Source organism: Colletotrichum godetiae (assembly GCF_030913485.1).
Source record: "Colletotrichum godetiae strain CBS 193.32 chromosome Unknown BDP55scaffold_64, whole genome shotgun sequence".
Classification (NCBI taxonomy): Eukaryota; Fungi; Ascomycota; class Sordariomycetes; order Glomerellales; family Glomerellaceae; genus Colletotrichum; species Colletotrichum godetiae.
This window is the reverse complement of record NW_026851312.1, coordinates 114830-142248: the sequence shown is the minus strand read 5'-3', so window position 1 is coordinate 142248 and position 27419 is coordinate 114830. Positions and strand designations below refer to the sequence as shown.

At 50.1% G+C, this 27419-nt stretch overlaps 12 protein-coding genes across 12 annotated transcripts; 3 read left to right on the top strand and 9 right to left on the bottom strand.

Annotated features, from left to right (window-relative positions):
* Positions 1-1807: 1807 nt before the first annotated feature.
* BDP55DRAFT_680574 (methyltransferase domain-containing protein) lies at positions 1808-3424 on the bottom strand. The gene is made up of 2 exons (XM_060576118.1): positions 3245-3424; positions 1808-3151 (listed from the first exon to the last, which is right to left on the bottom strand). Exon 2 carries the CDS (start codon positions 3096-3098, stop codon positions 2286-2288), a length of 813 nt encoding a protein of 270 aa, XP_060423935.1. The 5' UTR covers positions 3099-3151; positions 3245-3424; the 3' UTR covers positions 1808-2285.
* An 848-nt stretch (positions 3425-4272) lies between these two features.
* Positions 4273-5621, bottom strand: BDP55DRAFT_620599 (beta-lactamase domain-containing protein; the record flags this gene model as incomplete). Its single annotated transcript, XM_060571336.1, has 3 exons — positions 5389-5621; positions 5241-5323; positions 4273-5191 (listed from the first exon to the last, which is right to left on the bottom strand). Exons 1-3 carry the CDS (start codon positions 5395-5397, stop codon positions 4273-4275), a joined length of 1011 nt encoding a protein of 336 aa, XP_060423934.1. The 5' UTR covers positions 5398-5621.
* A 533-nt stretch (positions 5622-6154) lies between these two features.
* Positions 6155-7276, bottom strand: BDP55DRAFT_756964 (uncharacterized protein; the record flags this gene model as incomplete). Its single annotated transcript, XM_060580772.1, has 1 exon — positions 6155-7276. One exon carries the CDS (start codon positions 7274-7276, stop codon positions 6155-6157), a length of 1122 nt encoding a protein of 373 aa, XP_060423933.1.
* A 729-nt stretch (positions 7277-8005) lies between these two features.
* On the top strand, positions 8006-9472 carry BDP55DRAFT_680571 (putative phenylacetaldoxime dehydratase family protein). The gene has a single exon (XM_060576117.1). It carries the CDS (start codon positions 8257-8259, stop codon positions 9340-9342), a length of 1086 nt encoding a protein of 361 aa, XP_060423932.1. The 5' UTR covers positions 8006-8256; the 3' UTR covers positions 9343-9472.
* A 1803-nt stretch (positions 9473-11275) lies between these two features.
* On the top strand, positions 11276-12741 carry BDP55DRAFT_620594 (amino acid transporter). The gene is made up of 4 exons (XM_060571335.1): positions 11276-11589; positions 11651-11804; positions 11863-12258; positions 12318-12741. Exons 1-4 carry the CDS (start codon positions 11483-11485, stop codon positions 12633-12635), a joined length of 975 nt encoding a protein of 324 aa, XP_060423931.1. The 5' UTR covers positions 11276-11482; the 3' UTR covers positions 12636-12741.
* BDP55DRAFT_680567 (uncharacterized protein) lies at positions 12742-15140 on the bottom strand. Its single transcript, XM_060576116.1, has 2 exons — positions 14315-15140; positions 12742-14243 (listed from the first exon to the last, which is right to left on the bottom strand). The coding sequence occupies exons 1-2, from the start codon at positions 14899-14901 to the stop codon at positions 12911-12913; spliced, it is 1920 nt and encodes a 639-aa protein (XP_060423930.1). The 5' UTR covers positions 14902-15140; the 3' UTR covers positions 12742-12910.
* Positions 15141-15794: 654 nt separating this feature from the next.
* On the bottom strand, positions 15795-16571 carry BDP55DRAFT_733511 (uncharacterized protein; the record flags this gene model as incomplete). The annotated part of the gene is made up of 1 exon (XM_060580100.1): positions 15795-16571. One exon carries the CDS (start codon positions 16569-16571, stop codon positions 15795-15797), a length of 777 nt encoding a protein of 258 aa, XP_060423929.1.
* Positions 16572-17182: 611 nt separating this feature from the next.
* On the bottom strand, positions 17183-19099 carry BDP55DRAFT_697872 (maltose permease; the record flags this gene model as incomplete). Its single annotated transcript, XM_060577731.1, has 4 exons — positions 17183-17474; positions 17698-17994; positions 18046-18874; positions 18937-19099. 4 exons carry the CDS (start codon positions 19097-19099, stop codon positions 17183-17185), a joined length of 1581 nt encoding a protein of 526 aa, XP_060423928.1.
* A 1130-nt stretch (positions 19100-20229) lies between these two features.
* BDP55DRAFT_366460 (siderophore iron transporter) lies at positions 20230-22655 on the bottom strand. Its single transcript, XM_060567079.1, has 5 exons — positions 22215-22655; positions 21950-22167; positions 21223-21871; positions 21033-21155; positions 20230-20973 (listed from the first exon to the last, which is right to left on the bottom strand). The coding sequence occupies exons 1-5, from the start codon at positions 22424-22426 to the stop codon at positions 20418-20420; spliced, it is 1758 nt and encodes a 585-aa protein (XP_060423927.1). The 5' UTR covers positions 22427-22655; the 3' UTR covers positions 20230-20417.
* Positions 22656-23242, top strand: BDP55DRAFT_366475 (uncharacterized protein). The gene has a single exon (XM_060567080.1). It carries the CDS (start codon positions 22885-22887, stop codon positions 23176-23178), a length of 294 nt encoding a protein of 97 aa, XP_060423926.1. The 5' UTR covers positions 22656-22884; the 3' UTR covers positions 23179-23242.
* An 871-nt stretch (positions 23243-24113) lies between these two features.
* Positions 24114-25109, bottom strand: BDP55DRAFT_680560 (uncharacterized protein). The gene has a single exon (XM_060576115.1). The coding sequence runs from the start codon at positions 25081-25083 to the stop codon at positions 24247-24249; it is 837 nt and encodes a 278-aa protein (XP_060423925.1). The 5' UTR covers positions 25084-25109; the 3' UTR covers positions 24114-24246.
* A 648-nt stretch (positions 25110-25757) lies between these two features.
* Positions 25758-27257, bottom strand: BDP55DRAFT_733508 (the record flags this gene model as incomplete). Its single annotated transcript, XM_060580099.1, has 3 exons — positions 25758-26977; positions 27043-27141; positions 27191-27257. The coding sequence occupies 3 exons, from the start codon at positions 27255-27257 to the stop codon at positions 25758-25760; spliced, it is 1386 nt and encodes a 461-aa protein (XP_060423924.1).
* Positions 27258-27419: the final 162 nt, after the last annotated feature.

Below are 27419 nucleotides of genomic sequence, written 5' to 3'. Positions count from 1 at the left end.
CACACACACGCACACGCACAGCCGAACAGCGGAATTCGTCCTCCGCAACTCATATTGTTTTTATGCCACACTGTAATAGTAACAACCTTCTTCTGGAAAGGGCGCGGCAGGCACATAATGACTAATGGGACCCTTACGCCCTACGCTGCCGTGGTAGACTGACTGACTGCTTATGGTTCCTCAATGGCCGTTATCACCGCCAGGCCAATCAATCCTTCGACTCCTTTCTTTTCTCGGCATCTTCACCTATCCGTAAGAAAACATGAATGTCAGTGTATCAACTGCAGGGCCAAGTCTTACGAGCACTATTCCCTTTTCCGCCCAATCCCCGTCCGCCACGCATGTAATCAGTAAATGGAGAGGATGCCCGCCACACTTCTGCATTCACAGCAGCTCATGTGCCTGTTTCTTACCGCCAGGCGGCAGAGCAATAGGCTATACGGGTATACAAGCTATTGCTAGCTTGGGATAGAAGGAAGCTCTGATTTGCAGTCTGCTTCCCAGTCTGCATTGCGCCATCGACACCTACAGCCGCACTATCGGCCTGTCAAGTTGCGCATCATGCGAGTCTGAGTCAGTGAGCGTGTATGCTTAGCGAGCTCTACGCCTCTTGTGCAACATGAAGGAACGTTGAGGGCCATTTAGATGCTTAAGCCTGCTTGTCTGGGTGCCAGATTGAGACTGTCGTATCAATTTTCGTACCTGATTTGATATCTGAATCGTAGAGTTGTGTTGAAACATCTGGCCTACACTATACCTGCTCATATATTTTGATTACTCTCTTCATAAGCAAATTGATGAAACGGCAGTTGTGATGTGGAACCTCACAAATCCCATCTTAGACTTCACCTGTCGTCCATATCATCACCGAACGCTTCTTGCCGTCGGCCATGGCACGCACGGCGGAGCACTCCGACCGTAGACGAGGTTCCAAAGTCCCAAACTTGAATCCCTGTCTCACTAGGCGCAGATCACTGATCTCCATCAAAAATCCGCCCTGTCCAACCGAGGGGCGGGTAGTGCCAAGTTCCCATCAAGAGGGGCGGACGATGTAAAGGATCACCTTCCTCAGTAATCACTAATAGCTGACATGACACAGACGCTGATCACTACAGAGGCGAACTCTACGCATAGCAAGTGCATTTACAGAAATTCGTATAGTATGGTACGGTTTACGAAAACTCGGACCGATACCGAAAATTCACTGGGATGGGACGTGTGTCCAAAGCTTCACTACGTTTTGCATTCCTGCGAGGCTCTATGTTTCCTTGTTGTTTCCGCCTTAAGTCCCCGGAAAGAGGTGGCCCAAACGCAAACTAGCCGATAGAAGAAGAAAAAAAAAAAAGAGCGAGCTCGCTATCGGTTCTACGCCGCTGCTAGACGAAAAAACTGTACAGTCATTGGCGGTGTACTCTCTTTTTGCCATTTTAGGGCATTGTCCCCCGTGCGGAAACTTGCCTGATTCGTGTAGTTGAGACCACTACCCAAACTCTACTCCCTGGATAGCTCCGGGGAATGCAAAGTGTCAAAAGGTGGGTGGGTGTGTGCTGCGTGTGTGAGTGGTGTCTGGATGCCGAGCAGTGCGAGTGCCCCTTATTAAGAAATCCCACAGCAGCCGTGTCAGTGTCCCTGGCCGAGCCACGAGGTTCTCGCCAGTCATCCCATGTTGCGTACAGTGTCTACGAGTACCGAGTGTTCAAAGGAGAGGGGAGTAGCCTGTTACGTCTGGGTAAAGTTTAAAGTTATTCTGAACATTGCGCCGACGCTCTAGGGATACTTCGCAGCAAGATTCACATAGGAAGAGAGTCGAGAAGCTCTTGACTTGGGCTAACAGGAAGCTCGGGTCTTATTTACCAAGATTGCCCGCGGGGGGCGTGGATCGCGACTGGGTGGCACGTAAATATTTCCCGGCGCCGAAGGCCCAGCTAATTCTTGCGCCAATGTGTGCACACTTTCGGAATACCGGATTATCTATCATGACCCAAGGTGTAAGGAATGGTGCCCAACGGAGAAACCTAGGCTTAATTGCAGCATGGATTATCGCGAGAAAACTACCGCACTTTTGACCATTGTAAGCAAATTCTCCGTGGCTATGTTTCAGAATCTAGTTCTAGAGCATGATGAGATGCCAGACTGTATGCATCTGTCAGAAAACAACGCCCACATCACGAAGACAGAGTCCACATGATTGTGTCCTAGCCGTAACAATTCCCTCTCTCAGTGCAGGATCTTGACTAACAAGCTTTCAACACAAGTTAGAAAAGATAAACAAGCAATCGAAGCTTTTACTTTCTTTGACATGTAATTCGTGTGCCTCCAACCTGACCTCCAGAGAAAACTTCATCTACAGCATCATAGAATGCCGTGAGATCAGCATCCACCGATGGATCTTTCTTGTAGGCTTCCGCACGCTCATGCACAAAGTCGGACCAGACAGTCGACATATCAACCCAGCCAGTGACTTCAAATCCAGCCTTCTCGAGCTCTGCGATATAATGCTCTTTGTCAGGCAAGTCTGGACAGGAAACCGAGCTTCTCAAGACTTCGAGGGTCTTGGCATCCAGAGTTGTGCGGGCGAAGAAGTCTTCAATGTACATGTTGCCTCCTGGCTTGAGGACACTGTGTGCTTTCTTGAACAGGGCTTCCCGCTCCGGGATGTGCAGGATGCACAGGAATGAGACGATGTGGTCAAACGGCGCGCCCATTTTAGCTGGGTCAAGTTCGAGGAAGTTGCCGTTAGTGGATGTCGCATTTGCCCCAGCACCCGATTTTTCGTTTATGGTCTGAGCAATGTCGTGAATCTCCTTTTGCAGCTCAATGCCCGCTGTTGTAGAATCGAAGTGTCGGTAGAGGTATCTGCCCGTGCCGCCGAACCCGGATCCGATATCGAGCACCCGCTCAGCGGCTTGTAGACCCAATTCCTTGGCAGCATTTTTAATCGCCTCGTCGCCCAGGTAGTGCATGCAGTCAAACGACTTTGTGTCTTCTGCCTCCCATTCCTGCTTCTCCTTTAATTTGTCAAGCGTGCGGTGAACCCGGTTGAGCTTGTAGAGATTCATGTCCGGGACATCGGAGGCGGTATTGCGAGTTGACGGCATGGTGAATGGGGCCGGTTGTTGGTTTCGGGGTTCTCGGTCTCGGTTCTATTCGGCTGATTGAAGACAAGAGACCGAGTCAGAAAGTCTCCTTAGGTCCCCGGCAGTACGAATTCTGAGCCAATGCCAAATAGAATGGTACAACTCACTGGCCTTTTGTACTGGTCCGTACGAATAGGCAGCTCCCTTGGATGGCGCCGTTGGGATACTTCTTGTTTTGTTGGTGGTAGCGCCAATTTACCCCTCGCTTTCACCGTCGACGTCACACATTCGTCTTGCGGAACATTACAGGTCGCACGTTCCGCCAGGGATTAAAGTTCCGTTCCGCGATAAAAATGATAATGCGGCTGTGCTGAGAGATTGCTATTCTATAGGTGGTGAGATAGACCAGACACCTTGTAAGAAATAGCTGACGTACCTTGGTGAGACATTGTCTATCACGCAGTGTGGTGCTGTAATTGGTTCCATTTCCATGTAGCTGCATAAGTGGGCGTTATCTCACCGTCCGCCTTGATAGAGTCGAGGTGCCGGAGATTAAGATTGATACATGACAGAATGAGGGGTGATGCATCGGATTCGCAAGGTTATTGGAACTTTTCCATCTTCAAGAGTGGGGGAAACCAACGTGAAGGCCGCAGATTGACCAAGCCTATTCATGTTGTACATTTATTCTGCAATTGACACTCAATGAGATCGAGTCTCTACTTTTGTGAATATAAGGCCGTGGAATTTTGATTGTTCCAAGTACAGTGTTTAATTCTCCTTGGTATGAAAACGCCTCATCATTTACTAATTGAGCTGCGAACATGGTCCCAGAGCAAATAATGAGACGTGCCGAAAGATTGCAGATGATAGAGATCTACAATGGTACACGCCAATTAGGACTCAGTTCCATCTGCATAAGAGCAACTGTCCTGGGGATTGCTGCCAGGACCGCAATCAATACCATTGGATCCAGCATTATGCTTCTCTCAATCCTCGAGAGAGGAACTGTCCGCTAGAACGTCACTAGGTAATTGTATTGTTGCCCGAGTAGGCAGGCTTGCTCTTGATTCAACACTTCCAGGACATTGATACCAAATTTGATCCCTTTGTTCTCACCTAGGCAGTCTCATTTGTTTGTAGCTCCCGACCTTCGAATATCACAATGCTTTTCATTGTTCCATACCAAGTGGCATCAATTATTATTGCCCCTTCCACGGCTTCTCCGAATGGTATCTGCGTTACTCTGATGCACTTCCTCGTACTGCGCAAAGTATATCAAGTCCCCGCTCTTAACATCTGCATCAACAACCTGGGACAGAGGTTGATTCCAAGCTACTGGCTCCGGCACATCTTCTGTCATGGCAGCAATGTAACGAAGCGTTGCGTTGATGAAAGTTGAGTTGTAGCCACCTGCGGCAATTCTGTTTGGTTCTCCATGCGCAGGCAGGATCTTTGAGATGGAGAAAGTCGCCATTCGTTGAAGCTCTGTCTGGTGAGTTGGCAAGCTCTTGGCATCAGCGATGAAGGTTGCTGTATCCTCTACAGTATCACCAGCGAAGATCAGTTGCTTCGAAGGAATGTAAAGAATCGTTCCATCAGGTGTGTGAACCTGAAAATTGTGCAGTTCAACAGACAGGTTGCCAACCTTCATCTCTTTCTTCCCAGTGTAGAGCTCGGTAGGGGGCACAGCAACGATGGCTGGGCTGTCAGCAGCAAGATCCTGAGTCCTTCTCTTCACTGTTCGAGCCGTAATTTCGTGTCCGACAATCGTAGCTCCCCCCTTGGAGAAAACTTCAGTGCCAGCGATGTGATCATTGTGAAAGTGGCTGATCACCACTGACATCTTGGTGACACCTTGACTTTGGACATGTCGCATCACAGCACCTGCATGGTCAGGAGTGATGTGAGAGTCGTATATGATAGCTTCGTTGCCATCGATGATGGAATATGTTGATACTCCCAGCGTGAATGCACCGTCATCAAGCCAATTGGGCTGATCGGAGGCGAACCTTTCTCCGGTACGCCCATCATAATAGGCAAAGATGCCTGGATAGGGATTGAGAATTCGGAGACTCTGCAATGGATCGCCTCCTCTGGCTCTGCCTACGATTCTGGATATAGGTCAGATGGACCACCTCTGCAAGACTTGCTCCAACATACCCTGGATGCGAGAAGGAACCGATAGAATCACGCCGGGAAAGCCCGCAGGCACTCGCAAGGCCAGCGAAGCTCAGAAGTAAACCCTTCATTGTATCAGCAACAATTCCCAACCATTTGACTGAGATGTGGGGAATTTGCGAAATCTTACGGGCAGCATAACAATTCGTTGATAGTGCTGGCAAAATGTTGGAGGGTATTCTGAATGAAGGCGCGAGGGTCTTGGATAGTAGCCTTACGGGATGCAGTGGCTTTTGAATGTTGCGGCGAACCTATGCCAAGTTTTGTGTACCATTCTGTCTTCAAATGATTACGACGTCTTCAATTACGGGCTGTATATGCCATGAAACGGCATGAAACGCTGATGAACGTTCTCGAACCATGTTTCGTCTGAATTTGCAGATTATTTCAGAAACCGACAGCCGGAGGCTTGAGCTTAATCATGCAACCTTTCTTTAAAGCTTGGAATCTGATAGGTCAGAAGCTCTCAGCCGAAAAGACGAACACTGTTGGTTTGTGTTGTGGTTGCACTTAACCTGTGCGTCTTTAACGACAGAGGTGCTGATCTAGATCATTGATGTTCGACATTTGAACATAATACGGGCACGAGGCTAATGCCAAGATAAGAAAAGTTGTGCTTATACAAGGTGGCTCGATTCGCGTGGATTCGAAGATGTTCAAGAGATCTTACCAAAGCAACAGTAGCGAAAATCCAGAGGGAGGGCACCCCTAAGAACTACTAAAATGTCTTCCCCCACGACTTCATTCTCATAATAAAATTTCGAGACTTGTGAATGACGTTGAAGCCTACCAGTCTATCCATAGAATCATGTAGTCTCTGTACAACGCATCGACCGAGACATAGCTCCCAGATTCTCAGACTCCTGTATCATTCCTCATCCAAATCTCTTATCAGTCTAGTTTCTTTCATCCAGGCCATGTGCACTATTAAATGGTGAAGGCGAAATATCACACACACATGGCTGAGGGGTACTGCATGGCGAAACCTTTCCTACGTGAAGCATGCCCTCATGTCTAAACGCAATGAATAAGCTCATCATGATGAAGAAGCCTATGAAGAAGCCAATGAGAGCGATCCATAAGACGCACCATAGCCATGTTGGAATGAATATTCCCCTGTGCCGCGAAGCGGTGGAAGCGTGCTCAGAATCATTGTCAGAAATAGTCGTCTCGATAGCACTGTTAGAGTCTTCCCTTGGGGCAGACTGTTGAAGGGGAGCAAGGCCGGCCAAACTCAAACGGAATCCTGGTGCATCGAGTGAATTCAAGTGTTCGTGGAATCTTGTGCGACGACCAACCTCTGGTTCTTCGACTGTCTTGTTAGTCCCACCGTTCTTTATACTTTCTTGGCCGTCTTCTATAATAGATGTGGCGTTGCCCAGATCGGATTGCAGATCGTCCAAGAGTTCTACTGCACCGACTGCATCTTCCGATGTTTGGCTCATGTTCTGGTTTTCGACTGCGATATCTTCCCTGTGGAGGCCATTTTCCACGAATAGGAAATCGGAAAGGTCCGTGTCTATGGCCTCTGTGGCTTCATAATTCGTATCTCCAGCATGCAGCTGAGAGCTCACCGGACTCGGCGTCAAGGCTTCTAAGTCTCTGTACGTCTCCTGGAGTCTGATTCGTCTCTGGGCGAGTTCGCCTTCCGTCATTGGCTCAGATTCATCCGAGTCAGTTTCATAACTGCCGCCCACACAGCTGCAACTATCCCATGAGTTGCATGGCTGCTTGCCATTATGTTCTAAAGCCCAATGGAGATAGTCGTGAGTCCCTGCATCACCAGAGCGGTGAAGTCTGTCTCTTGAATTCTCACGCTGTTCTACGATGTCTGGAAGAGGGTGATTTGATACTTCACTTTTTGCCGATTCCAGAGACATGATAGGAATTTGATATTCTCCGATTAGAATCGGCGTTCTCGCGTCTTCCGACCTCAAAGCGGAAGCAATATCAAGCCTCAGTATCGGCCTTGAACGAGTGGGCCCCTGGATGGAGTCTTCGGCGCTTGTAGAAGACATCGCTGCTTCGGATTGTTGTGAGTAAAGGCTTTGATTTTCCCCTAATAGGAAGGAATCAGGTAGAGCTATCGCAATGAGAATTTGGAATCGTAGGTAGTTATCGCTACCTTGTCTTTTGTATGTGAGTATAACTGTTGCAGGAGGACGGAAGTGGTCCATAACCACAACCGCCTTAAGTGCTTATGCAGCCCAGGCATGAATAAGAAAACTCCTGACGTCTTTGTTCAGGACATGTCGAAGATTGCTTTGATATGTACAATGTTTCTTTGTGTACACAATGGTTTCAAGCCAACGAGTGACATCCGCCGTGTTGCCGCTGCCTTTCTTTTGTCTGTTAAAATTACAGTTCAATCGTGTTACAAACCGTACATGTAACATTTGCAGACTTAACATGTCTTCCGAACAGCATGCGACAAGTATTCAAAACAAATAGCATTTGTCGCAAACCTCCCCTCATGGGGGGCCGAGTGAATTTGATATCTCTCTTTAGTCTTTCTAGGACAACTAAGATACCTTCTTTGCTCCGCCTCAATTGCGTGAGTTCATGTTGCTACACTCTCGGCTCAATGTATCGAGCATCTAATTGCTATGAATAGGACTAACACTGATACCAATCATACCGTGCATGTTGCATCTGTATTTATTCTTTCAAAGGACATCTACTAAACAAAATGATACTTACAACTAGAAGAAGTCTTATTGATTACATAAGATGGCGCTTCCTGGCGTCACGAGTCCGCGGACTTGTCCCAACCGTCGGGGCCAGAAATAGCTCCGGGCACCCGCCAGTGATAACTAGTGTTAGTAATAGCTTGCTCACAGTGGACTGTGGCCATGAGATCGACCTGCGTTCTGGAATCTTGATCCCCAATACACGAAGTAGCACCAGGCTGCCACTTGGATTTGTTGTGCCTTTCTCTCACTCAAGCGTACATCTCAGATAATATTCGTAACAGTCAAGAGATTGTACAACGAAGGAGATGCCCTCAGGCATGCGAACCTACCCTCTTCGGCGACCAGAGGGTCATCAGCCACCAGTTCCGCGATGGCAACTTACCCTCGGCAAAGACGTACAGAAAGTCTTCACAGCATACGTCGGCGTACAACCTCATCGCAGCGCCATTGATAACTCAACAGCAGTCAAACAGGCAACCGATGCTATCGAAGCATGGCTCAGCACAGACAGGGAGGATAGGCCCCTGTCAACCGAGAGCTTCAATCATTTGGAGGGGGATGATGCCCCGAACGCACATATCTGGGTTTTATATTGGGATGATCCTGTCAAAGGAGAAAAGAGCTTGCAGAAACTTGACTTGACGTCTATTTACGCCAACCTCGCGCCAGAATATCGAATGCTGGTTGGTTTATGGAGGGAGAGCTTCACGACGCCTATCTCCCGGCTTGAAACAAATTACTCTGGACTTGACTACCTCCCTGGCCTAGCTAGGCTTCCAGACACTGGTACGGAAGAGCATCAGCTGTCAGCATACTGGGGAGCGGCAAGGGATCGAGTTCCGGCATCAGCTCATGATCTTTTCGAAAAAGACGAGCTCGCTGACATAACAAGACCAGAGGATGTTCCTGATGGACTAGGGCAGCACTTGACTGGAACGAATTACCACAACATGGTCCATATCCGGTCGGGTCAGTTTTGGGAAAATTGTTGTTCCGAAGAGGCAAAGTCGTACGAGACGGAGCTGGAACCAACCTTGAAAGCGGGCTTGGGCTACCTGTGGGAGAATCGTGAAAAGGGTGGTGCCATGGGATTGCGATTCTTGGGTAACAGAAACACCGATGGCCACACCAAGAAGGAGACTTGCGGTGCTGGGTTCTTCACGGACCTGAGTTCTTTGGAAGAGTGGTCCAAAAAGCATCGCTCTCATCTAGCCATTTACATCGGCGCCATCAAACACGCGAAGACTTGGGGAGAATCAAGAAAGTTTCGGACCTGGCACGAGGTCTCGGTGCTCAAGAGGGGAGAAGCAACATTCGAGTACCTGAACTGCTTGCCTGTGACTGGGGTAATGAAATTTGTCTCTTTGGATATTGTTTCGGGGATCAAGTAGGACTACTGTTTTCTTACATTACCGTTTATAGTCGAGAGACGAAATGCTTGGGCGAGCGTTTTCAGGTTGATACTTCGCTCGCGTAGAGATCAACGCGAAAAAAAGTAGTGATTGAAAATGAGAAAGTCGCTTGTTGAACTCTTGTTGTCAATATTATGGTGGTCTTGCCTGAGTGCCCGTGCCGTACTTGCCGCTCTCGATGTAGTCTTTGCTGTAGAAAATTGGTGTCTGACCTTCATATTTGAGTGAGTAGCGAGCCCTTGTCGGATCGATTGGTCGGAGTCTGGTGTTAGTCTCGGAAACCGAAGCTACAAGATACTCAACGCAAGTTTCGGCCCAACCGCAGTCTCCTAGCTAGCCGCAACTTGTCAGACTTGAAAGCGAATGGACAAGTATTTGCCAAGGTGCCAAGAACACAAAAGGCTTTTGTTAACCGAAAGACCCGTCAGTTGGGTATCCCACATGTGTGGAAATACGTAGTAAAGGTTTTAGCATCTTGGCATGCCTCCCACTTGACGAGAAAGTCCACGGCTACTTATTTAATAGTGTTTGGCTCAATGCGCCCACCGGACGCCGGTGGGCCTGACGCGCAGTCCGATCGGCATTCCCTCTGCAGGGGTAGTTTTCGTATTCGAGGATTGCCAAATCGTCAAGCACCAATATTTCCTCGTCAACTTCTTTCTTAGCACTGGATGAAATATAAAAGGAAGGCAAAGTCGAGATGGCTAGAACCTACGTGTTGTAGTTGTGTTAAGGTGGTGGAGTGCCTGATTAGGGGCATCCCCTAAGACACGTTGAGGAAAACTTACTCAGTCCCCAGACAGCCACAATCGATTGAACGAATGCACATGACGTGCAGAAACGAGAATCAATAAGCGACCCGGGCCAACAGTATTCATCTCGAGCAGGAGGATATACGTTGAAAAATAGCTAGCAGACGTGCATGTCAGGGTTGGGTCTGGACCCTACTCGCTAAGGTAGGCACATGTTTCGACCCAGCCACTAGACTCCTGGAGTGCCTACTCAGCCCGATGCGCCTCTTCATATCGACAAGGACGCGTCGTCTAAATGTGGTGTGGTCGACTTAGTCTAAGTGCACTCGTAGACTGCGACTGATCACTATCTGATCCGGAGAGATGGGACATTCCGGTTGCGTTCAGCAAACCGACCTGCCAAGACCTGGGGATGCTACTACGAAGCTTGTCTTTCGTCGCAATCCCCCTTCATTGGAAATCAGATGACAACTCCGTAATTGGTCCAGAAATCGTCTTTGACCTGCTTAATCTTGATCCAATCTTTTTCGCTGTTCAGGGTCCAGCTGCATGTCAAAAGTGATCACCACCTTTGCAAGATGAAGCACTGCCAGCTGTTGTGTCTTTCGCCCAAGGTAATTGTGGAGGTGACCAACTGTACTCCGTATGTCACCACAAACGTTGATCTGATAACTAAACCATGCTTGTTTACTGCGCCGGACTGACGCGGCGAGTGGATAGCTACGTTCTCTCAACTGCCGTGCATGAGAGACAGGGTATCTACTGGATACATCTTCCCCGAGCTGAGTATGTGTCTAAGAGCAAGCTCGTGGGAGCAATCCCACGATGTGACTGCCGCCGCGCCGCTCAACCCGAGACAACGTAATCGTCTTCGCCAGAGTTTACAGCACGATGCCACGGTCAAGGATTGCGCACCGCTCATTCAAAAGTAAGGGAGACCGTTACGAATCTCTGTGGGGAGCTCAGTTCTATTCTGGTTCTTAGTCAGGGGCAGCTTTAAGCATCAATGGCACATCCCACATGGCTGTTGTGGTGGTCACTCCGCAAAATAGGAGAAACAGGACGGGAAGTGGGTAAAATGTACGGTTCGTCCGAACGAAGCAAGGGTGACGCGGTCTGCCAAGTGAGGCGCATTGGCTGATTGCGCAGTGCACACCAACATCCCCATGTCCAACATCGCGGCTCTGCTTGAGAAGATGGAGAACAGAGTTGGTGATATTTGTGAGTGAAGAAAGGTTATAAATCGAGGTGACTGCCGCGATGATGAAACTTTTTTCTACTCACCACTCAGCATCTCAGCCCAAAGCCGAGGATCGCACTCCAGTCTTTACATTTCGATTTTCTCCATTCTTTCAAAAACAGCCACAATGACTGTCACTCTTCGTTCATTAGTCTCGCTCCTCGCGACCACAGGTTTGGCAGCTGCCGCATCCTGGAACACCACTTGCACAAGCAAGTCTCAGAGAAAAGCATGGTAAGAATATCTTGATCCTTTAAAGTCGACCAAGAGATATCAAGCTAAAGCAAAAAAACAGGAACAATATGACCGATACTGAGAAGCAGGCTTACATCGATGCTGAGCTCTGCCTCCAGTCTACTGCAGCCAAGACCTCCATCGAAGGCGCCATCAACCGCTGGGATGAGCTTGACTGGGCACACATCACTCAGTCCAACATCATTCACAACACTGTATGCACAATGGAGTTTAACGCAACGGAGAAAAGCCCGGCTGATACTTAATCTCTAGGGATCTTTCCTTCCTTGGCACCGCTACTTCATGCGTGTCCACGAGTACCTCCTTCAATCCGAGTGCGGCTACGAAGGCGGCCAGCCGTACTGGAATGAGGTCTTGGATATGGACTCGCTCAACAGCTCCGTTGTCTTTGACCCCGACACCGGCTTCGGCGGCGATAGCGACGGCGGATGTGTCACCGATGGCCCCTTCGTCAACCTGACTCTCCACATCAACTCCACCTCCAATTACGCCAGCGATTGTTTGACCCGCTCATTCAACTCCAACGGCTTCCAGACCGGACAGCAGCAGTACATTGACGAGTGCTTCGCTTCCGAGAACTACACGGCGGCTTTCGAATGCTACCAGGTCAACCCTCACACGGCAGGCCACTCTGCAGTTGGTGGAACCGTTAGTTACCCCCTTTCCGACCGATGTTGGAATCATCAAAGCTGACCTGAATTCCTCAGATGCTCGATGTCGTTGGCAGCCCTGGCGAGCCGCTCTTCTTCCTGCACCACACCAACCTGGACCGTCTCTGGTGGGAGTGGCAGCAGGTCAACAGCTCCCGCTTGACTGACATGGGAGGCCGTAACATCCCTCTCACCAGCTACCTTACCCAGAGCGGCATGGAGTACCCCAGCGCTGCTCTGACCGACTACTTCGGCGATGGTGGCAACGAAACCACCCTGAACCACAACCTCTGGATGGTCGATATCATGCCCAACGCAACTGTTGGAGAGGTTATGGACATCGGAGGTGACCTCATCTGCGCTGAGTACGTCTAAGCTTGTAAAGATTTTACCAGCCTACGCTTGGGATGGACAGACATGAGAAGGAATGCATAGATTTTTCACTTGTACAAAGTAGAGCATAGTAACAAAAGCGATTTTTCATCTCGTCCAAGACAAGTGAGAACGGATCTCACATCTTCTCCAGCCATTATCATTATCATTAAAGTCGTAAAGAGCGTATGAGTGAATACACAGGCTTGGCGATCAAATTGTCCCCAAGAACCAAAACACTTCCCAGACCAAAAACGTGTGACCATCCAAAAGCAGACTCAGATATCATCGTACTTGGATAGCCTCAGAAGCCCAGCGTCACCGTCATCAAGGTGTACCTTTACAGACTTAGCCTCTTTCTGCTGCTCTCTTAAGCCTCCAAGGTCCTCCAGTCTTTCCCTGGCATTGCCGTCTAGACCGTGAATCAAGGTGGCAAGTACACTGCTCTTCCATAGACTAGCCTGATGACGGTACGTCTGGTAGATTGCGGCGCTCAAAAACAGAGTAGTCAACAAGACAGTGAGGAGCGGAACGGCCAGGAAACTCCACTCAACGTGGACGTAGCTTTCAACAGTGTGCGCTATGCCTGTGACTTTGGTGCCGTTGAAACTCCTGAAACTGACGGTTACACTGGTCGCAAGATCGTTCATAAGCATATCAATTCCAGTTGGGTATTTGTAGTAGTTCCAGTAAAAGGCCTGGACAATGTCGGTGTCAAAGAACGTCTCACCGCTTGAGATACCGACGGTAAGATTAACAATGACATTGTCTGGAGTCGTGATGTTCTTGTTGATGACCTCTTCATTTCTTGAGGCCGACCCATTGCGAAATAGGTCCGAGAACCATGAACGTACGCCCATCATGACTTTCATATCGATTGGATAGGACTCCTTGTCACTCTGGCCCGAAATGAAGATGGGTTCAAGGGTATCTTGAGTTGCCGTAGCGATGGAATCGTTGGTGCTGGTGTGGACAATGGTCTCTTTGAGCTCACCGTTGACGATCTCGGAGTTCAGAGTCTGAACACAGGCTTGGAGGGTACATTGCCTAGCCCAGGGTGCGAGGGCGCCAGCGACGCCTCCTTGTTTCTCAGTACCCATGAAAACAAGCTTCATGATGGTTGAGTAAGACAAGTCCCCGAGTCCTTGAGGGAAGATGGGTGTCATGCTGAACACATCGGCGTGCGTTTTGAGTCGGGCACCGACTGGGACTGACCAGCCGCACTCTGTCATGTCGCCTGTAAGGGTCGATCCATCCTCACATGATCGGATCATAAACTCGGATAAGTCAACGCATGTATTGCAGACACCGAGGGTCTCGAATGGCTCCCAAGTGCAGTTACCCGTCTGACAGTTGACGGGTAGACTCAGCCAAGGCTGGCCGTTCTCGGCGAAGAGACCATTGTACACAGCAGCCTTGAAAGGAAGGATCGGGATGAATCCTTCAGATGCAGTTTGGCTACTGAGAGCAATCAAGTATTCCTCAGCCCGGAGGTTGATTGCTCCCTCTGAAGAGTTGGTTGTACGCGCATGGAACGTGGCGATTTGTTGGGCAAAGGGGCTGAACGCAAGGGTCAAGATGGCAATGAATGCACCAAAAGATCCAAGAAGACTATGGGGGGCTTGGGGTCAGCTGAAAGTGTTCGAAATGCTCAGAGTCATCGACGGTCGTGTCCTACTCACCCTCCTCTAAATTTAATGAGCATCATGAGAGCTCCCCAAGTTCCGCGACTGGCATCATCAAAAACCTCCATGTCAGACAACGGCTCACGGTGTCTCTTGAAATGGATCCATTTCAACTGAGAAATACCGCTAGAGAGAACCACTGCCATGGTTGCAGTTGCAACGGTGGCCAACAAGGCGATAACGGCGTTGATAGTGATTTGGAAGTGCCATGATGCCAGTGGCTTCCCGTCGTATGCTGCAAGAACACCAATGATGGCGGCTGCGGCAAAGATAGTTACACAAAGACTGACAATCTCAAAAGTCCAAGAACCAGATGGCGAGAACGTTTTGGACTTGATGTGTGATTTCTCGGAGATCCTGCTCCAGCGAGAAGGGACAGAGCGTCTGGATTCTCCGTTGCTGCTCAAAGCAGGCTCGCTGGGAGGGACGTCATCGACAGAAACAAATGTTGACTGGTACGCTTTGTACGACCCCAGGCTTTGTCTCTTGTCGGAGCCAGGGATGAAAGGGCTTGTTGGCTGCTCGACGTAAATCGTGTCAGCCGAGCTTGTGCTCACATTGTGCGAGTGTTGTCTGTGCGACATGTTTGCCGTTTGCCGGGTCCCGATCGAGGTCGCAGCTGTCAGAAAGGCTCAGTGCATGAAGACAAAGGAATATGGAAACAAAAGCAAACACACGGAAAGTTGCATGGTGGCTCGGGATCGGGGAGCCTCAAGTACTGGCAAAGACGCCGAGAAAGCTTGACAGATCATTGAAGCCTGGACATTGCAGCGTGCCTTCCCACATGAGTCGGAAGCCTGCAGTGCTTACATGTACATGTGCGGTCCAACTGCGATGCCGCATATCACATACAATACATGGGAACTTCGGGAAGAGTGGGACGAATGCCGTAGTATTTTTCAAGGTTTTTGAATGCTAACGTCAGCCGACATGCCTCATCATTGGCCGACATCGATGGCTGAGGATGCGAAATACCCAACGCGGAAGCGATCTGGGCCTTTGGGGGCTGAACCAACCCGTCCACTCCTTGCACGAAGATGTTGGTGGTTGGGTGCATGTCTCTCTTGAGGAGCTCCAGTCCCTCGCCCGCATCAAGCCTGACCACCCGAAGCCTCTCCCGAAGGGCCAGATCCGTCCCGAACTGCGCCCATTGCAGATCTATGGCTTATTTTTGGTTGCTGTGCTGTACCGCGAGGGGTAGCAACGTGGATGGGAACTAGGACTTTGCCATCTGCACGATGGGACCAGTCTAAGGCAGCCGTGAGCGGCACAGCGAGCTTTGATAAAGCACCGTTGGTGCAGCCTGCATGCGCGACCATTGCTCCGCCTCCCATCCCCACGGAGGAAAGGAATCCAAGTATTCATAGGGCTGCTAATCGGGCAGGTCGTAATGCCCGTCGCATTCAGCTGCCGCTCTTCGTAACATCATTGGCGCTTCTCTGTGAATTGCATTTGCGACGGAGGTCGTCTACCGCGCTTACACCAAAATCGCAACCGCTGCGACTACGCCGCCAATGAGGGCGAAATGAGACGAGGGCAAGTTCGAGTTGAGAGATGCGGCTCCGGAAGATCCAGTTGCGCGAGCATATCCCAGCTCGCTGTACACGCTGGTAGCCTGGTCGTTGCTGACGGTGGCCGAGCAGGGTTGGGTATCGTGGGTGACGGACGCGGTGACGGCACAGACACTGGTTGCCTCAGAGTTGTATGTCGTCGTGGAAGCGTAGCTCATGCTACCAATGGCGCTGGGGCAAGTGGTGAAAGATGGCTCTTTGCCGCTAGTCTCAACGGTGAAGTCAAAGCTACCGTTGGCGATGCGAGGGTTCAGGTTGAACTCGCTGTAGTCGGGTTGCTCAGTGAACTCGCATTGGGCTCCCATGCCAAAGACCCAGGCGAAAGTGTAGTCACCGGCGGCGAGGTGGCCGGTCTTGCCAACCTCGAGGTGCGGGCCGTTGCCAAAGGTGCTCTCATTTCCGATGGAAGCGCCCATGATGCCGTGAGCGGCGGTGCGCATGTACGAGTTCTTGTTCCTCGAGTAGATGTCCCAGACAAAGTTGTAGCCGTACTTGTACGCAACATCGGGGTTCTGAACATTGAGGAGGACGGGGTAGCCGTTGGTGGTCTCGGCATACTTGCCATCGCCACGAGGGAAGACAAGATCAAGTTCGATAGCGTCGGCGGGCAACTCGGCGCTCGTAAGCTGAGAGCACGAGGCCAAAAGAGTGGCACAAAGCCATAAGAGGCGCTGAGACAACATGGTTATTGGTAAAAGAGTGTGGTTGTAAATGAGTGTAACGTTGAAGTGTTCGCGATCGACGGATCAACAACTGTCAACTGAGGCTGTGCCAGACGTTTTTGCCCCCAAAAGGAACGCTGATCTGGAGAACATCGTGGAGAGCGGAGATTTAAAAGAAAAATGTGGACGCGCCCTGGGAGACTGACAAGAATGTCAACATTGTCAAGGACTCAAGCAAAGAACTCTAACAAGCAGGAGTCCCAGTCAGGATCACTCTAATCTCCGATCATGATCCCGGCCCACTGCGCTATTTTGCTTTATCCTAAACGTCGCTAATCATCGTCTCTGCATTAGTCCCATGTCATTTCGGCCGGGTTTCGACAGCGAGCCAACCGAAATGCGCAAAGGCGAGTCTAAGGAGACCAGCCCACCCAATGATTGCACGGAGCATCGTGTGCTCATTAACGGTTTGTGTGCCTCATTTAAGCTTCTTAACGATAGCCCTATGGCTTCCAGGTTTTCTACGAACGCTTCACACCATTTACAAAGCAAGGATAGCGTGGTCTGTCTTTCATTGCTGTAGCCTATGGTATCCGTGAAGATGGCATCCTTGGTATCCACCACTTGCCCCTTCATGCTTCGTCCTGCAGTTTCTTCTCCTCCTGGCCCCCGGCGCTGACCTCACAAACATAAGACTTGAACTTGCGGGCCGGCACGCGATTGCTGAACATTTCTTGAATCTCGGCGTAGTTGCGACCCTTCATCTCGGGGAAGTAGAGATAAAGCCATGCGCACATGGGCAATGACAGGCCGAAGAAAATGAAGCAAATCTTGCCGCCCAAGTTGGCCTGGTCTGTGTTCAGCAGGTAGGGCATCACCTGCAATACTAAGCAGGATGCCGCGGTCGAGCACATGATGTTGATGCTGTAAGTTTTTTGCCGCAATTGCACACTGTTCGTCATTTCGTCAGCAAGGCATGCCCCTGTTCTTCTTATCTGCGAGTCAGGGTTGATGGCCCACAAGCCGGTGTCCCTGAGCAACACCACGTGCTAACGGTGCTACTACCAAGACGACTTGGATACGAGTAACGGCTTGGAAAATCTAGCCCGAAGACTCGAGACGTAACTTCAAGGTGTGAGTAACTTACCTGGCAGTTTCTCCTCCGACAGAATATGCGACAGCACCCAAAGTCGCTTGGTACAAGTACCCCCAGATGACCATGAAGGCGACTGTTGCTGTCAGTGAAGCTTGGTTGCCGATGGTGCTGATGCCGCCGATGAGAAGCAAAAGTGCTGTCATGGTGAAAACGCCGCCAACGATCAATGGTCGTCTTCCGTATCGATCCACAAGTGGCCAGGAGGTCATGTTGCCGACGAACTGAATTGCGTAGGCTGCCTGGCCGATTGCAAGGGGGTTGTTGATTCCAGCTAATCGGAAATAGTATCTATGAGTTGTCAGTTCTAGTCGATATGGGATTGTGAAGAGACTGCCTTACGTGAGGTAGCCTGAAACGAAGTTCACACCAATGGCTTGCTGAGAGAGATAGACCATCACGATGATTGCTGTGCGCCTGCCGTTGACTCCCTTAAAACAGTCAACCCAGCGAGCTGACTCCTGTTCCTTTTTGGCCTCCTGCTCTTTAGCAATGGCAACAGTGGCGACCGCCAACGCAGCATCAACGTCAAAGTTGGGCCCGTTGAATCTTCTGTATGATTTGGCAGCTTCCTCGCGACGACCCTTGATGAGAAGCCAACTAGGAGACTCGGGCAAGAACGCCAAACCGCAAAGAAGTAGTCCAGGAGGAATGAGTTGCGTAATCAACGGGATTCGCCAAGAGAGATCGTTGTGATAATGGTCGCTCGCCAGTACCGTCGCCGAGTTGAGCCATTGGCCAACAGTAATCATTGTATTGACCAGGACAAGGCATACACCGCGCATCTTGACCGGTGCGAGCTCGGCAACAAAGACAGGTCCCAGTGAATGGCCAAGACCGAATCCAAAAGTGGCAACGACCTTACCGCCGAAAAGCATCATGATGCTTGAAGCAAAGTATTGTAGAATCGTGCCACCGCAGCAAATCAAGCAAGCGACGCCGATAGTCTTTTTGCGGCCAAAGATGTCGCTGATGAAACCTGTTGCAAATGCCGAGACAAAGATTCCGATCGTGCCCGCGGCATTGAGAATCTGTTGGTCTCGGGCGGCGACCTGCCATTTTCCGTTGATCTCGTGGCCGAAACGCTGAGCAAAGGGGGTTACGGCGAGTAGTTTTCCGATGGTCGAAACTTCGTAGCCAAAATTGATGGGTAAAAGGTAGATCATCAAGCCTGTCAACACCACATTAGCCAAATAGAACTTTGCAGGGATCAGCGGGTCGAGATGAACTGACAGAACCCTAAAACACGCTTGTTCTCCCACAAATCACGGAAACTGAGCTTCTCGTTCGCCTGCGTTGTCGGCAGCGCAGCTGTCGCGGCCACGTTCGCATCTTCAAGCTGTTCGGCCCTCAGCTTGTCGTCATGCTGGGCCGTCGGCTCGTTCTTGTTGTCCATTGTGGATGGCGACTGCTCCAACAGGGCACTCGGCTAGCCGTTGTGCAAGGTTGAGTCGGCTTCGGAACGCGTAATGTCCCCCTGTGAGGTTGACACTGCTCGAATCATGCTATCTTGGAGGGTGGTGGGAGCTTCACGCGTCTTATACTCCAAGCATGTTCGACTGAGAAAAGCACAGAAGGGCTGCAATGCAAGCTTCCCCATGGGCACTCGACGAGGGCACTTGGGGACTCCCCAGTTCTCCGCACTTTCCACGTGGACCTGACATCTCTCAATAGCCTGAAGACGCTAAAGACTGCCTCCTTGGGGAAGACTGGGACGTGAAGGGCATGACTCGGAAGACGTGTTGACCGGGGGCGGGGCTGCACTTCCGGGGTAGCGCTAGAAACTGGAGACTGGAGTGCAGTGATTTTGCGGAGGTCACACCAGACACCGAGACTGACAGTCTAAAGACTAAGAGATCGAGGGACCGCGGGAATTTCGGGAGACGCAGATTGGCTACTAAAGCTAATCGGTGGGCCGCTGAGCATTCCAGGACCCGGAGCACGTCGCCGCTCGAGGTCGCCTTCGCTATCAATCAACAACGACTATCAACCTGAGATCATGTCACTTCCTGACTACACTTGGTCCAACACTTGTTCTAAATGGAAGATTTAACATGCAAGACGCCAGAATAAGTAATGTTTACCCTCCTGGTGTTGTCCGTTTAGAACAAGGTATCCCTTTCCGGCAGTCGCTGCCCTCCCGAGTTCCGGCTTCCGTCTCCGAGCTCCACTTCTACCCCGGACTCCTCCGCATGTCTCGGACTTGACTGAGTTCCAAATATACGGAACAGTCGAGCTGGGAACCAGCAGTCAAGCTTCGCAATGCCTCCATGTATACGACTAGTTTCTCCGGATGCTGCCGAGTATTCATGTGCATTCAGGCCGTTAACCCAGTCCATGCAATACGGAGTAGCAACTCCCCTCTTCCAGCTTTACCCTTTTCCTTAAACCATACTGAATAGTACGCGACCACTAAGGTTGCGCTCATACGCCTTTCTCATCGGCTTCGTATGACCAGACTGCTTTTAATTACAAAAGCAAAGTTTGTTGGACTGTGAGGTATGTCTGGAATCGTCGACTAAAGGAGCTTGGATGAATGCACGGCAACGTAGTAATTGTGCGCATTGCTTGTTACTATGTGAACATCTGCGTGTGTGATGAAACCTCCTTCAATTTGGGTTTAGGTTGGTCGGAAGACGACTTTATTTGCATGAGATGAAAACAGAGCCAAGTCCTCCACTCGCTGTGGTCGATGTGACTGATTGACTAAAGACTCAGAAGAGAACACCCTTCGTCTGTGATTTTTCACTTAATTTGTGGTTTTTCATCAAGGAAACCCACAGGATAGGGCCCGCCAATGCCACCAACGAGGCAATAATCATGATCTTCTGCGTTTCGCCATAGGCAAGCACGATTGCATCTCTCTCAGGAGTCCCCCATTCGTGTGATAGCTGTCTCGTCAGATCCCCATAAATGAGGAGAGCTTCGCCCTTCAGCTCGTTCGGAAGGTACTTCTCCAACTTGGAGGGCATCAAGTTGGTCCAAATAGCTCCGCTGATTGACGACCCAATGGCGCCACCAACGCTGGTAACCATGGAAAGAAGTGCAAGACCGACGGCAACGTCACGATGGGGAACAGAGGACATGACAGCGATCTGCTCGACCATGACGATGGTGCCTCCTGCCAAAGCACCAAGTACTTCGCACATAATGACAAGGCCGACGCTAGTATGCGGCATGCGGAATTTTATCATGAGGCCAGTCGAAAGCAATTGAACGGGGACTGCGGCCAAGCCGAGCCACTTGTAACGATTGGTGAAACGCATGAGGCTACGACGTTGTAAGTCATTTGTCGTTGCATGTCCGCATACGGAGTATCAGATACTTACAGTCCAACAGGAATGGCCCATGCACAGGAAACGATGTTGTAAATGTTGCCGATAAAGCCAGCTCGAGAGACGCTGAGGTTGTAGACGACTTGTAGATACGACAAGAACTGAACCTTGTAACAGCTAAACATACCTCAGGTCAGCTTACACAGTGTTTGTGAACCAACGGGTCTATGACTTTTGAACTTACTAAAAGCTGATCCACATGTTTCCTCCTAGCAGACAAGCGAGTAAAACGTTTTTGTTCTTGAAGAGCTCAAAGGGTACAAAGGACTTCGGCGCAATGTGCTTCTCGTAAAAGGGGAAAGCGACTAAGAAGATGCCGCCCAGAACGATCATGGCGATGATTCTCGGCTCGCGCCACTGGTGAGCTTGATATCCTGCCATACTAAAAGGCAACAACAGCAGTGAGAATCCAGCGACGACGAGCAAAATGCCTGCAACATCCAGCTCAACAATCCAGTACTTGGTAGAGTCCAAAAAGGTTCGATTCTCCCTTTTCTTGACATAAAGCCCTTGCTTGACGGCCCGTCTCATTTGCACAGTGAAAATGATGATCAAGGGTGCGACAACGGCCGGGATGATTATCGTGAAAGCGCCGTATCCCCATCTCCAAGTGCTTGTATCGAGAAATGACTGGGCAGCGGCAGGCCCGGCGAAGGTGTTTGAGATGTAAGGTGTTGAGGTGAAACCAAACAGAATCATACGATTCTTGAGAGTGGATGTGTCGGCCATGAAAACATTGAGAACATAGCCAATGCCATTCATACCAGTCCAGAAAAGGGTTTGTGCAGCGGCGTAGGTCTCAACGTTCTGGCAGACAGCCATCAGGATTAAAGCTGTGTGAATTCGTTAGTTCGACATAGAGCTCGCTGAAGTATCCTATTCCGCGATGGCTTTGTAGGGCCAATACTCACAAACAACGACGAAGAATAACATGATAGAGAGGCCCGCAGTGCGGCCGATGACATCGAGGACGCGAGCAAGAGGCAACTTGCTAACGCCACCGACGATATTCGAGATGATGCCCGTCGCCGCCATCAGGCCGTGCAGGCCAAAATCGCTAACCACATAAGCTAGGAGCGAGCTCGAAATCTGCTGCTGGAGGGAGTCGATGAAGTATACAACCCAGATCCTTCACTGTCAGCTTTGATTCAACAATGTGTAGTAGAGCATACATACAAGATATAAGCAGCAATAAGCCATGTCTTGGTCCATGTCTGAGTTAGTGCCTCGATCTTCTCGACACCAGCCAAGCCCCCAGTGTTGGGATCGATTTCCTCGCGAAACGGTTTTTCGTCGAGAATTTCGGCGTCTTTATCGTTGTGTTCTCGATTGATCTGGGGTTCCGGGACGATTTCCGGAGACACTGTATCTTCTTTATTGGACTTCATGTTGTCATCGGCTCCGATCGGTAATCCGGCTTTGGGGTTCACCGAAGGAAGGGGATTGAATCCAAGGCTTCGCTCCAGGACAGTGTATCAACCAAACATGAGGCAACGGGGGCCAAGAACTTTCTCATGCGGCGCAGATAATGGAGAGCGAAAGGGTTCTTAAAAGAGTCCCGAGTGTCAGAGTCGCCAAGAGATAGCCTGCATGATAGCCTGCGGCCTGCATAAGAGGTGGGACAACCACATGGTAGTGCGCCATTTCCTACACGCCGATTCCTTGATACTGTAGCCTTGGGTGTGGAAAGTAAAGTCGTTCACATCATGACCGAAGAACGGCGGGGCGGCTTCCGGATGCGTTCGGCCAATATGATTCTGAGAGGTTGTCAAAGAGCCACGCGCTAGCAACTGGAAGGATTGCGGTGTGGGGTCTAGATTGATAAGATCAAAATTTTCAACGGCTGATGGCCCCGGCTGGTGCCATTGGAGGAATGGGATCCATGGCGATGGCGATGTTGCTTTGTCAAGGATTGGGTGCTGTCAGACTTGTCAGTAGGTCTCGCTTCCGGTCATGTCGTCTTACCGACACATTCCCATTGAAAACGGATGAACCCGACTTGCCAGATGAGGGATCGAAGAACAAGACGCTCTGTAGGACGAGAGCGTGGGGCCATGGCCTTGCACCGGGTGCACTGCATGCTCGTAGGGCCGCTGACGAATGTTTGACTGAGTGTTCTGTGCGAGTGCGGGTTACGTAAGATGGTTCATGTCACAGCGCTCAGTGGACGATACATGTACCTTTATAGCCTTGAAAGCTCTAGGAGGGGGTGCCTTCAAGTGTAGGATACTTAGGACTCAATCGTGGAAATTGCGCTTCTCCCTAGATCATGTAGGCAACTGTATCGTCAGATGAAAAGAGTGAAACGTGCTCTCACAACGCCGCCCCAAAGACGGTTTCGCTAGCCCAAGACCAAAGAACCGCAGGCCTCCCGCAGTGGTTATGGCACGTTCTACAGGTGAGCACCCGGAGGGGCGGGCGTTGACGGACAACAATTTCGAAAGTACACCCGATCACACCTCCGTCTTGGCAGTAACGCTTTTGCATCGAAACTAATCCTAGTTGGCTATGTGTTCATTTTGTTCCACTCAGCCCACTCCAGACATTACTTGGTATCCTTCTCCATCCGATGGCGAGATGGCTTGACAAAGTGACGGAGTACAGGTCCCTACAGGATGGCTCGAACCGGCACAAAACACTGCTTCCTCGGACTTTGAGAGCTTTCGTTGGGACCTTAACGAGGCAGCCTGCATGAGCGCACATCTTTACGTATTTGATGCCTTCAGCTTGCAGAAGCGGGGAACTCGATAGACCGCATCGCCCTCGGGCCCCGACACTAACGTAAGGTAGAGCATAGAGTGTAATCCTGTTCGGCCTTTTGCGTCAATGTGTAGCACGGCCGCGTAGTCCCGCATCATCAGACTTACTAGACTTCATCTATGAAGATACTCCAGATCCATAACAGGTAAGGGATTAGCGCCAGCGGTATGCAATAATGTTTATTGTAAATCGAGTGCAACGTCAGTAACTGGGCTCGGAGACGATTCAGATGAGCTTAGTTGCACCAGTTAACGCCGCCCCCCTGAAAAAAAATTTAATCTAAAAGAGATTGCACGTTGAATCAGGTTGCATGTGAGATGGAAATCATTCGTACTGCTACACGCAATGCCTGGCTGACTTCCTTCCTTGTCAATATGGACTTATTCCCAGCTCGTACGATGCAGGCACAAAGCAGCTGAAGCCGTTGCGCTCAGCCAAGCCCCAGGCTTCAAACCGAGTCTCCTCTTGACACGAAAAGTTGGTGCCATCGCTCCACCGAGTGCCTAACGTTCCAAACATATCCCCGTATGTTTTCGAATGCCGTATAGTCGTCTGGGACACTTCTCCGGGCTTCTATGGACCCGGATGATTCGCAAAACGGCTCTGGAGACATTGGAAGCGTTCTGTCACATCCTCCATGAATCTCTCCCTCACAAATTGCCTCGATCTGAAGCGGAGTCTCGTCAGCTATTCTACGAGCAATTTCTTCAGAAATCGGGTGAGCGAGCCTGACAGTATGCACCGAAGGGATGTGCTCTAGAATGTCTCTCATGAACCTCAGAAGAGCGGACTGAAACTGGGCAGAAGTTGGATACTGGCTATGTCTGTTGGGACAGATCGTGATTCTCTCTACTTGATTGGCTGATGCAGCTAGTTCCGACGCCACTATTCGGCCTGGTCCGGTGCCCTTATAGAAGTTCAGATAGAGCTGCTTGATGCCGCTGAGGGAAGGGAGGTCTGACGGCTTGAATTGCGCTTCTGTAAAGGTGGAGTTGAGAGAGCCATACACGGATTGGTTCGCAGCCCAACTATTCTGTCCGAGCCAGAACCTGAAATGGTTTCGACTTTGGAACAGCTCTAGAACCTCGGCTTCTACTTGGGAACAAACTTCGAAAAGAGGTGATGGTGGGTATGCAGCAGCCCATGGTAGACGACCAACTGGCTCGCAAATATCTAGCTCACACCTCAAAGGCACGAGCTCGGATAATTCGTAGATGCGGTCGCGTATCTCTCGTGGTAGTTGAAGAAAAACACTTCGCTTGGAATGTTGCGTATATTCTTTCATCTTTGTTGTCGGTACTTTCGTTCTTTGGGCTTTACCATTGGTTTCAACCTTTTGAGAGTGATTGAAAAAAAAGTTATTACTGTTCTTCTTCTTGTATCGACGAATTGAGGATCCGATGTAACTTGGGTCAAGAAATCAAATCAAAGCCTGTCCTTGGGCCTTGGCTATATGCATATGCAATTATATGTCCTGGAGAGAAATAGTTTGTGACGACTGTCCATGGGAATGGTATTAATTCGACTTGTGGAAGAACAGCATAGAACCTTACTCTTTTACGATACAAGCAAGAACAAATGCGTTTGATCCAACTCAGCCACAATGAGCGGATTAGATGCTCCAACTATCTTGTTGATGTACTGATCAATGGAATTTCCAACAACATCACGTTATCACCGGCGCATGTAAGGTTGCTCCTGAAGAACAAAGAAAGGCAGTCCAAACCCCTCTTTGTCTATTTTCACGAGCCTCTATCCAGTGAGAATGATGGGGCAAGTGCCGGTAGCCAATATTTGGTCTCTGTCGTACAAAGGGCATGGTTATTACTCAGGTGCATATCATATGATGTATTACCATGTCTGTTTGAGCAATAGCCAGAGGACTGGTTCAAGATCTAGATCAGTACCTCATGTAACATTCCAACTTGAGTAGTTGCTTAGGATGGTCCGGCCTTTCCTTCAACTTTTGATTTTGTGAACTGCCTCCGATTGAGCGACTGTCTCTGCATCAGTTTTCTTTGAATCATTGCCGAAGTGTCTGACAACCAGCCAAGCCGGATAAATCGAGACAAACCATAGTCCAAAGTTGATATAAGGCCCGCCGAGTAAGGCGAAGATCGGGATTGCGTTGAGTCCATAACTAAGAGCTTGCCATGCTGACTCCGTTCCTCGAAGGAGTGCTGACAGACGAATAGTCTCCTGGGGGCTTTCTGAAATTTGTCCAATGATGAAAAATGCAAAGTTGTAGTTCAGTTGGAAGCCAGCGACCAAAAAGATGAAGACACCGAAGCCTCTGCCGAATCCTGGGTCACTCCAGTCGAGTGTGGGCTGAGTCCGACGGTATTCGGTGACGTTGATAGTCAGCCATAGCCACCAGGCACCCTGGAGAGTCATAATGACTGCAAAGGCCCAGCGAGCCCTCTTCTTCAGAGCGATCTGGTTCTGATCGAGCCATAATCCGAGTAGATTACCAGCGATAACTGCAACGATGCCAGAGAGAAGTGATCCTAGGGCACGAGCTCGGACGGAGAACCAAAGAGCGATATATGTGAAGAAGATCGATTCAGAATACACGCCCTGGCCAATCCACAAGACGAGAAGCAGGAACTTCGGAGTGAGGAACGTCTTCGTCGTAGCCTTGATTTCTTGCCACGGGTTGTCGGCAATGGTCAGTTGGACTGGCTTCCCGTCGGCTCGTTGGACCTTTTCTGGCTTATTCAAAAGCAACGCAACAAAAGGTCCGCAAGCTTGCAGGGCAATGAAGATGAGGTAGACCTTGTACGACACCTTACCAGCTCCACTGCGATCAGCATTCAGGCCAAGGTTGATAACGCCGCCGAGGATTTGCCCAACTCGAGTCCAAGTGAGCCAGTAAGCAATCATACGCCCTCTATTGTGAGGCTCAGGATAGGCAATGGCAATAGCAGCTTCGGAGCCCCAGAATATACCAGCAGAGACGCCGCAGAAGGCGGCACCAACGATAACGAGCCACTCGACACCGTAACGGTTATTCAGGTAAAGCCCGGCGCTGTATGGGGCAAAGCCGATTGTACCGATGACTAGAGCACCCTTGATGCCGACATATTTGACAACAGAGCTTGTGAGCCAGCATGAGATGATCATGAGGCAGAAAGTCAGCGCGTTGCCGGTGTTAACAAGGTACGGCTCCTGAGCACCGCCTGCAGCATTGTCAGATACTTCATGCTCTCTACACGAGGGCTACCCATCCCGAAATGTAACTTACCAGCACCCAGAGAGTTCATCGCACCCCAAAGGCCGGGAGCTGCGAAACTACACATGCCAAGAATCGTGGCGTTATAGAAGGGTGTGCGGTACCATTTCCCTGCTGGACGTCAGCGTATGAAGCTGATAAATGTGCCGCATCAACTTACCCTCGACTCTCTCTGACTGCTCGACGGGCTGCGCCACATCAGAGACACTATCAGCCTTCTCAGCCATCTTGAACAGAGGCCTGCCTTTTCAGTAGTGACAATGCCCTGAATATGGCAACTTGAATCGTTGACTCGCTGACTGAGGTATGTTCTCAAGAAGAATTGCCCAAACAAGAAGCTCCGTATTGAAGAATATCGAGACTTGCTGAACACTGCCGGGAGGAATTTA

What these genes read in the sequence shown, in the direction of transcription:
- BDP55DRAFT_680574 (XM_060576118.1), bottom strand. Translation starts at nt 3,098, where the DNA reads ATGCCGTCAACTCGCAATACCGCCTCCGATGTCCCGGACATGAATCTC.
- BDP55DRAFT_680571 (XM_060576117.1), top strand. Translation starts at nt 8,257, where the DNA reads ATGCCCTCAGGCATGCGAACCTACCCTCTTCGGCGACCAGAGGGTCAT.
- BDP55DRAFT_620594 (XM_060571335.1), top strand. Translation starts at nt 11,483, where the DNA reads ATGACTGTCACTCTTCGTTCATTAGTCTCGCTCCTCGCGACCACAGGT. An exon ending in CCAACATCATTCACAACACT is followed by an intron (nt 11,805 to 11,862) that starts GTATGCACAATG and finishes CTTAATCTCTAG; the next exon opens with GGATCTTTCCTTCCTTGGCA. An exon ending in ACTCTGCAGTTGGTGGAACC is followed by an intron (nt 12,259 to 12,317) that starts GTTAGTTACCCC and finishes TGAATTCCTCAG; the next exon opens with ATGCTCGATGTCGTTGGCAG.
- BDP55DRAFT_680567 (XM_060576116.1), bottom strand. Translation starts at nt 14,901, where the DNA reads ATGTCGCACAGACAACACTCGCACAATGTGAGCACAAGCTCGGCTGAC. An exon ending in CTCATTAAATTTAGAGGAGG is followed by an intron (nt 14,244 to 14,314) that starts GTGAGTAGGACA and finishes AGCCCCCCATAG; the next exon opens with TCTTCTTGGATCTTTTGGTG.
- BDP55DRAFT_366460 (XM_060567079.1), bottom strand. Translation starts at nt 22,426, where the DNA reads ATGAAGTCCAATAAAGAAGATACAGTGTCTCCGGAAATCGTCCCGGAA. An exon ending in CTTATTGCTGCTTATATCTT is followed by an intron (nt 22,168 to 22,214) that starts GTATGTATGCTC and finishes CTGACAGTGAAG; the next exon opens with GATCTGGGTTGTATACTTCA. An exon ending in GTTATTCTTCGTCGTTGTTT is followed by an intron (nt 21,872 to 21,949) that starts GTGAGTATTGGC and finishes GAATTCACACAG; the next exon opens with CTTTAATCCTGATGGCTGTC.
- BDP55DRAFT_366475 (XM_060567080.1), top strand. Translation starts at nt 22,885, where the DNA reads ATGGCCCCGGCTGGTGCCATTGGAGGAATGGGATCCATGGCGATGGCG.
- BDP55DRAFT_680560 (XM_060576115.1), bottom strand. Translation starts at nt 25,083, where the DNA reads ATGAAAGAATATACGCAACATTCCAAGCGAAGTGTTTTTCTTCAACTA.